This window comes from Sarcophilus harrisii, chromosome 3 (genome assembly GCF_902635505.1).
Source record: "Sarcophilus harrisii chromosome 3, mSarHar1.11, whole genome shotgun sequence".
NCBI lineage: Eukaryota > Metazoa > Chordata > Mammalia > Dasyuromorphia > Dasyuridae > Sarcophilus > Sarcophilus harrisii.
In genome coordinates this window covers 527,760,730-527,768,755 of record NC_045428.1, presented here as the reverse complement: position 1 = coordinate 527,768,755, position 8,026 = coordinate 527,760,730, and the positions used below count along the sequence as shown (strand labels likewise).

At 38.2% G+C, this 8,026-nt stretch overlaps 1 protein-coding gene across 1 annotated transcript in view; it reads left to right on the top strand.

Moving 5' to 3' along the window:
- Nucleotides 1-3,080: 3,080 nt before the first annotated feature.
- The window catches only part of UFM1 (ubiquitin fold modifier 1), a 28,338-nt gene continuing 23,392 nt past the window's right edge, over nucleotides 3,081-8,026 (top strand). The window contains exons 1-2 of the mRNA XM_003766877.4: nucleotides 3,081-3,226; nucleotides 3,359-3,415. Of these exons, the coding sequence (XP_003766925.1) occupies nucleotides 3,225-3,226; nucleotides 3,359-3,415 (59 nt within the window). The 5' untranslated portion in view covers nucleotides 3,081-3,224. The remainder of the gene's footprint in view (nucleotides 3,227-3,358; nucleotides 3,416-8,026) is intronic.

The following is an 8,026-nucleotide window of genomic DNA, read 5'->3' as shown; positions in this document are numbered from 1 at the left end:
ACAAATAAGTATTTAGTCTGGCCATCTATTGGTTACCAGATATTGTGTCTGGACATTCAAGTTTGTTTTTTTAAGGTTTTTAACTAATGAGAGGCCACATCTTGTAGCAGTACTTGTGGGCCAGTCTTTCTATCTCAGACTGTTCTAACTTTTCTTTGTTAGATTTGTTTTTATTTCTAGATTTGGTCAAATTGCAGATATATTGACTTGCTTCTGGGACCTAGATCAAACCTTTGTTTGTCAGCTCCCACACTACAGACCCATCCCCTTGTGGACTGAGCATCATCCCTGTTCAGCTTGAAGAAGCAAATGACAGCCATTGCCTGCGCCCACTTTTCCTGATGTAATTTGGACTGATGGGGGGAAGTGGGAAAGTGATTGACTTGTTAGAATTTTCACTGTATTACTGTGTGTTTAAGATTTGGAATGGAAATTGTTAAACTTGTGTAACTATTGCTATTATGTTTGAGGGACTTTTAGTCTGTTATGTATATGCATATGTGTATGATTTGTATGTGGGATGGTCATTTGATAATTCCTTTCCAAAAAAAAAAAAAAAAAAAGGGAGGAGAAGAAATAGGAACTTGGGAAAACTGGTACCTTTCTAGTTCAGATTTAATTGGAAGTTGGGAAAACTGGTATCTTGCTAATTCCGATTTAATTGGAAGTCCTTTACTCCTTGCTTAAATTTACTAGACTACGATTTGCTGGTTGTGCTTTAACTTGGAAATCCCTTATTCTGTTGAAATTGCCCTGGCAGACTCAGTTTTTGGGATTATTTTTTAGAAACAACCAGAAATTGGATACCTGTCTTGGAACTGGCAGTCTCTCTGAGCTGTTTCCCCACTCCTGTTACCCCAGATCCTTAATTAGTAGTTCAGCGTACTTAAAAGGACCTTGTTGATACCGACGCCTCTAAAAGTTTGGGGTTGCCTGTCTTGGTCTAACTGCATAATCTGCTCAGAAATCTGTATTCTAGTAGCAGCCCAGTTTATTCCTCTGGGTGGGACAGGTGGGGCTACTCCAAGCCTCACCCTTCTCTCCTGGAGCCAGCTGCCCCTCTGAATGGGCAACACAACTGCCTTGAGCCTGCAGCTCTCTGTAAGCAGAGGCCGAGTCATGCACAAATGACCACAGCTGTCCATATGCTCCCCAACTGCAGAGGATCTGACAATTGATTGTCAGAAATACTTGAAATAAGGAACTTTGTGTATAGCTGATTAATTCTGGGGTTGTCAGGGAGAGATTTGCCCTTGCATTGGTCTAGCTTTATTTTGATTTACTTCACATAGGGTTGCTCAAATTATAGTGCTAAGGCCTTCTAGAGGAAGGTAATTCAAAGATTTGAATAGTTCCAAGAGAAAAAGGAGGGAATGTAATGACAAAGGTCACTTTTAATGGGGTGACCAGTTCCTCCATTTGTCCTATTTCGTATTCTGCCTTAAGGTTATGACCGTCCCCTCTTAATGGTTGAGATAAAGGTGTTATAGACATTCTTTAATGTCATTAGAATATCAGTAACCTCCATCTATGAGGCTATCCCCACTTAGGTCTCTGCATTATGTCATTGTTCTTGCTATACCATAAAAGGCTTGCTGTCCCAATACTTGGGGCTAGACTCTTTGAGATGATACTCTAGTCTAGCCCTGGGATCCATTGGTCCCAGTATTTCTCTCCATTTAATAAATTATTGAATTGGTCTCTAATCTCTGTCTTGCTCAGTTTCTTTTGACATTACACTGTGCAGCAGTGAAGATAACGCTTGAAGTTAGTCAGAGAACTTGAGTACGAAATCTATCTACTCTGATGTATTTGAAAATGTGAAGTTATATGCCCATCAATTAGAGAATGGTTGGGTAAATTGTATGAATGTTATGGAATATTATTGTTCTGTAAGAAATGACCAGCAGGATGAATACAGAGAGGCTTGGAGACACTTACATGAACTGATGTTTAGCGAAATGAGCAGAACCAGGAGACCATTATATACCTCAACAACGATACTGTATGAGGATGTATTCTGATGGAAGTGGATATTTTGAACAAAGAGAAGATCTAACTCAGTTTCAATTGATGAAGGATGGACAGAAGCAGCTACACCCAAAGAAAAAACACTGGGAAATGAATGTAAACTGTTTGCATTTTTGTTTTTCTTCCCAGGTTATTTTTACCTTCTGAATCCAATTTTCTCTGTGCAACAAGAAAACTGTTTGGTTATGCACACATACATTGTATCTAGGGTATACTGTGACATATTTAACATATATAGGACTGCTTGCCATCTAGGGGAGGGGTGGAGGGAAAAGTCGGAACAGAAGTGAGTGCAAGGGATAATGTTGTAAAAAAAATTCTGTCAATAAAAAGTTATTATAATAAAAAATTAATTAAAAAAAAAAAAGAAAATGTGAAGTTATGAGAGAGGGGGTCTGACTCCTAAAGTGCTGTCTAGTTCTATATGATCTTCTCTAAACTCAGTCCATTTCTTGGTGGTGGATATCTCCACGGTGGAAACAACCGAAAAGGTCTTTGCTCTTCTTTTTATCCCAAGTTTGGGGGCTGAAGAAGAAACGACCAGAACACACTGTACAAGGGTCGGTGACAGCCGCGGCAGCGATCAGGGGGCCCTGGCAAAGTCCCGGGACAGGAAAACAACCAGGTCAGCCTGGAGGTGACACAATTAGTTTGGGGTTGATGAAAAGATTCGGCAGATTCTCCACAAGCCTATAACTCTGCCTAAGCTTTCAAGTCCGATGACTCCAAGAAGCGCGCGACTTCCTGCTCCTCCTAGCGAACCTTCCCTTCCAGCACATGGTTCTTCCTTCCTGGGAGGAGCCAAATTCGGGCCCAGAGGATTCCCGCAGCCCGCAAGCGAAATGCCTAACCTAAAACAGCCGCAGCGTATTTGACTTTCGGCTTATTTCGACCGGTGCAGACACAAACCAGGGCCCACAAGGAAGAGGGCTGATATTTCCCGACTGGTGTCTGGCTCGGGGAGACAAAGCAGCTGGATATTTTGGATTCGCTTATCAGGCAGCTTTGAAGTCAGCTTCCAAGAGGAAAGCCCCGGGTCTTCAGGTGACAGCGGAGGGAGACGTGTACCCTGTAGTAGTGAGCAAAAGAGCGCCGGCTTTGGGTGCGGGGGCTGTGGAAAACTGAACAATCTAAGCGGGAGGAGTGATCCGAGCATCGCCGTGAGCTTCCCCGAGTCCAACCACGGCCTCACTATGTGAGTAACGTGAGGAGATAACCTGCCCCGCCCCCCTCTAAGAGCCCTGGAACCTTCGCGGTACCCCCCCTTCCGAACTCCCCTCCCCCACCGCTCTCCTCTAACTAGCTGTCTGATCTCTTTGCTCTGCAGGTCCAAAGTTTCCTTTAAGATCACGCTGACCTCGGACCCGAGGCTGCCGTACAAAGTGTGAGTGACGTAGCCGCTGAGTTGGGGGCGGGGCGACCCTTCTCTTTATATACCCATCCCCCTCTCCCCTGCAGTTTATGGTGGGGCAGAGTAGGGGTGGGACAAGCTGTGTGACCCTCTTCCTCCCTCAAAGTATATCCTGATGCCGACGGGGATCTTAGCTCCCAGAGAGGAAGGGTCAGTATGTAAATAGTCCAGCTCTCCTCATTATAACGGAAAGAAAATTAAGCCCTAGGGAGGTTAAGTCTGGTTTACCAACAAGCATTTATGAAGCACCTACTGTGTTCCAGACACTGGGAGTGCATTGACAACCCGAAGGGGAGTATTTCATGAGCCGGCACCGTTTCCATTGATGCCAAGAAATCTCCTCAGCACCTCCAAGTAACTTCCTCAAAGGTTTCAGACTGAGCTTTAAAGCGTGGTTTTTGCCACGGCTGATGGATTGTTTCTTTGCATTGATAGAAAGAAACTTTCCACTTAGGATGCCTAACCCCAAGGAGACCCCAGCTCTAAGCCATGTGCTAGGCTCTGGGTATACAAAGGTTGTTGTTTGACCTTCTTTCTTGAAAAGGACCACGAGAGTGATGTCCGGACTTGCAAGTGAATTAGGCAGGGTTTTCTTACTCTCTCCTCCAGTCATTCCAGTGCCCCTGTCCAGTGACTAAACTTTCAGTGGCTGGCCCTGGAGATACAAAGACAAAAGAATTAAAAACCATTGTTTGTCCTTAAGGTGTTTACATTTTCCCCGTATCACACCATCCCTGTCACTTGGGGACTAATCTTTAGCCTTAGCTTTTTTTGTCCTTTACCTCATAAAGCTAATCTGGTGTCAAGCTCTGTTTCATCTATCTCAGGAATATAGATCAAATCATGATACTCCTCTCTGTCCTAGGGTAGTACCTCATTTCTTGTCTGGAGAGTTGCAAATGTTAATATCAGATTTTGGACTACTTTTTATTTTTTTTAAATATATCCTAAGCATCTATCACTGTGCCTTGCACATAGTAAAGTACTTAATAATGCTTTTTGAATTGATTTGGTTTCATCTTCCCGAGTAATCTTCATGATGAACTATGGTCTTGTCATTCTAGTTCCCATTTGCCTAATGAAATAAAGCAACTCCTTTTACCCTCAATCAAAGCTTTCAGGTGCCACCATAGTCTAATTCGTTTCTAGTCTATTTTATGCTTCTGCCTTTCATTTAATCCACACTGCAGACAAATTAAACCAACTATTTTTCTTGACCTATGTAGTCTAAATCTAATTCGTTTCTAGGCTATTTTATGCTTCTGCCTTTCATTTAATCCACCCTGCAGACAAATTAAGCCACCTATTTTTCTTGACCTATGTAGTCTAAATCTAATTCATTTCTAGTCTATTTTATGCTTCCGCCTTTTATTTAATCCGCTTTGGAGACAAATTAAGCCACCTATTTTTCTTGACCTATGTTATCCTATATCCCATCTTTGCCAGTCTTCATATATTGAAGTTTCTCCAAGGCCAAAATTATATTCTCCATGTAACATTTTCTGAGGCTGCAAATGAAAGAAATCTTTTCCTCTTTAAGTTTCTTATGGCACTATACCACGCTCTCTTTTGTTCCTATCAAATTCTTCTTTTCTTTATACATAATTTGTACTGCTTAGAATATTTACCTCCATTTGACTGCAGCCTCTTTGAAATGAGGGATTGTGCTCTTTTTCATCTTTGCATTCCCATCACCTGGTATGATTCCTACAATATAGAAAATACTTAATAAATATTTGTTGAATTTAAAGGTCCTCCTCCTTAAATGGAACCAAAGGATAACATTTTAAGCAATGTTATGTTCACCTAAAATATTTTGTTTTGTTGGGCCACTTAGTATGGTTTCATGGGGGGAAAACACCACTTAGTTTTTAATCAAAAAATCCAGTTTGTGTGGACATTGACTAGTTCTGAAACCTTGAACAAATCACAAGCTTTTGTTTTCTAATTATATATATTTCATTGAAACCAAGATAGATATTTAACAAATGTCAGGTTGAACAGTATATTGTAGGGTTCTAAAATGTGAGTTTCTGAAATCAACCATTTTTTATATTGTATTTTATTTAGAATACTTTATTATTGATTGCATAAAACATATGCTACATGTCAGATTTGGAAATAATGCTGTCAACCATCAATAAAGAAGAAATTCTAGGGCAGCCATATGGCACAGTGGATAGAGCACCAACCCTGAATTCAGGAGGGCCTGAGTTCAAATCTGCTCTCAGACACTTAACACTTCCTAGCTGTGTAATCCTGGACAAGTCACTTAACCCCATTTGCCTCAGCAAAAAAAGAAGAAGGAATCCTGTCAGTCTATCTGTATATTCTCATCTGGTCCACTTGAATTTTTGAGCTGCCTGGCAGAAGTTTTTCATTATCAAACAAAACAAAGAAATTGTTTTTAGTATATTATTTGTTCTACTTTCAATAAGTTGAGGAGCTTCAATGCTTTTGTATGATGTTTGAGTACTATGCTTTCTATATAAATTAAGTTGAAACTTTGTATACCTTGTATATACTTTGTATATGTTTGTATACAAATAGGAAGCATAACTTCAGATTTTTCACAATGAGATGCCTTAATTTAAGACCAAAGGTAATATTGATTTAGACTGTAAACTATATTAGACTGTAAAATTATTTTTATCTGTTATTATTGGCTCGCTCTTATCTCTCCTATCACTCATATGCTTTCTGCCATTACCTCCTTCTTCACTATCTCAAATATTAAGATAACTTTATTCCTTGCTAAGATTAATCCCTTTATTTGTTTATGTGATTCTATTTCTCCCTGTCTCCTCCAATTGCTCCTTTTGTTTCTACTTGATATCATTTAAAATTTTTTTTTAAACACGTATCATAAAACATTTCCATATTATCAATGTTGGAGGGGGAAAAAAGCAAGAAAAATTAAAATAGTGAAAAAATATGCTTCTGTCTGCATTTATAGTTTATTAGTTCTCTCTCATTGGAGGTGGATACTATTTTCCTTCATGAATCCATAATTGTCTTGGATCATTTTATTAATCAGAGTATCTAAATCTTTCTCAGTTGATTGTCATTATCTTACTGCTGTTACTGTGTACAAAGATTTCCTACTTCTGCTCACTTCACTCTGCATCAATTTATATAATATTTACCATGTTTTTCAAATCATACCCCTCTTCATTTCTTACTGCATAGTAGTATTCCATCATAATCATATACTATAACTTGTTCAGCCATTGTCCAATTAATGGGCATTCTCTCAATTTCCAGTTCTTTGCCATAACAAAAAATAGCTACAGTAATGTTTTCTACATCTAAGTCCTTTTCCTTTTTCTTTGATCTCTCCGGTATAGACCTAATAGTGATATTGCTGAGTCAATAGATATGCAGTGTCATAGTCCTTTGGACATGATTCCAAATTTTTCTCCATGGTGGTACAAACATTTCAACAACCATAGTGAAAACAGTCCATTAATCATATATCAGTCCTTGTTTTTCCAAATCTCACATAACATTTGTCATTTTTTTTCCCCTTTCATGTTAGCCCATCTGATTGGTATGAGGTGGTACCTTAAGAGTTTTTCAATTTGAATTTCTCTAATTATTAGTGATTTAGAGCATTTTTTCAAAAGACTTGAGAATTTTGATTTCTTCTTCTGAAAACATCCTTTGACCATAAAGTCATTTGGGGAATGGGTCTCATTTTTATAAATTTGAATAAGATCCCTAACTATTTGAAGAATGAGACATTGATCAGAGAAATACCGTTATAAAATGTATTTTCCCTAGTTTCCTACTTTCCATCCACTTGACAACATTGATTTTGTTTGTGCAATAATTTTTAATTTTTTGTAATCAAAATTATCTATTTTAGCACCCATGATTTCCCTGATTTCTTTGATCATAAACTCTTATCCATAGATCTGCAGATAAAATTATGTCTACTCTTCTAATTTGCCTATGATAACCCTCCTTGCATTTAAATCATGTACTCATTGTTACCTTATCTTGGTAAACATTGTGAGATGTTGGTCTGTGCCTTATTTCTGCTACTGTGCTCTCCAGTTTTCTAGTAGTTTTTACTGAATTGTGAATTCTTGACCCAAAAGTTTGGACTTTCAGGTTTATCAAAAACTACATTACTTTAGTAATTTAGTTTTGTATATTATGTGCCTATTCTATTAATCAATCACATTGTTTTGATAATTACTGCTTTGTAATATAGTTTGAAGTCTAATACTGCTAGACTGGCTTTCTTCACTTTTTTTCCCCATTGATTCTTTTGATATTTTTGAATTTTTTTTCATTTCAGATGATTTTTTTCCCCTAGCTTTATAAAATAATTCTTTGGCAGTTTGATTGGTATTGCAAATTAATTTGAGTAGAATTGTCATTTCTATTTATCCGTGAGCAATTAATATTTCTCTAATTGCTTAGATCTGTCCATGCAAAAAGTGTTATGTTTTTATGTTTATGCAATTCATGTAGTCTATTTTTGCAGATAGACTGAAAACTATTTTATATTGTCTACAGTTATTTAAAATGTGATTTCTTTGTCTTTCTACTACGTTTTGTTGATAATATGTTGAT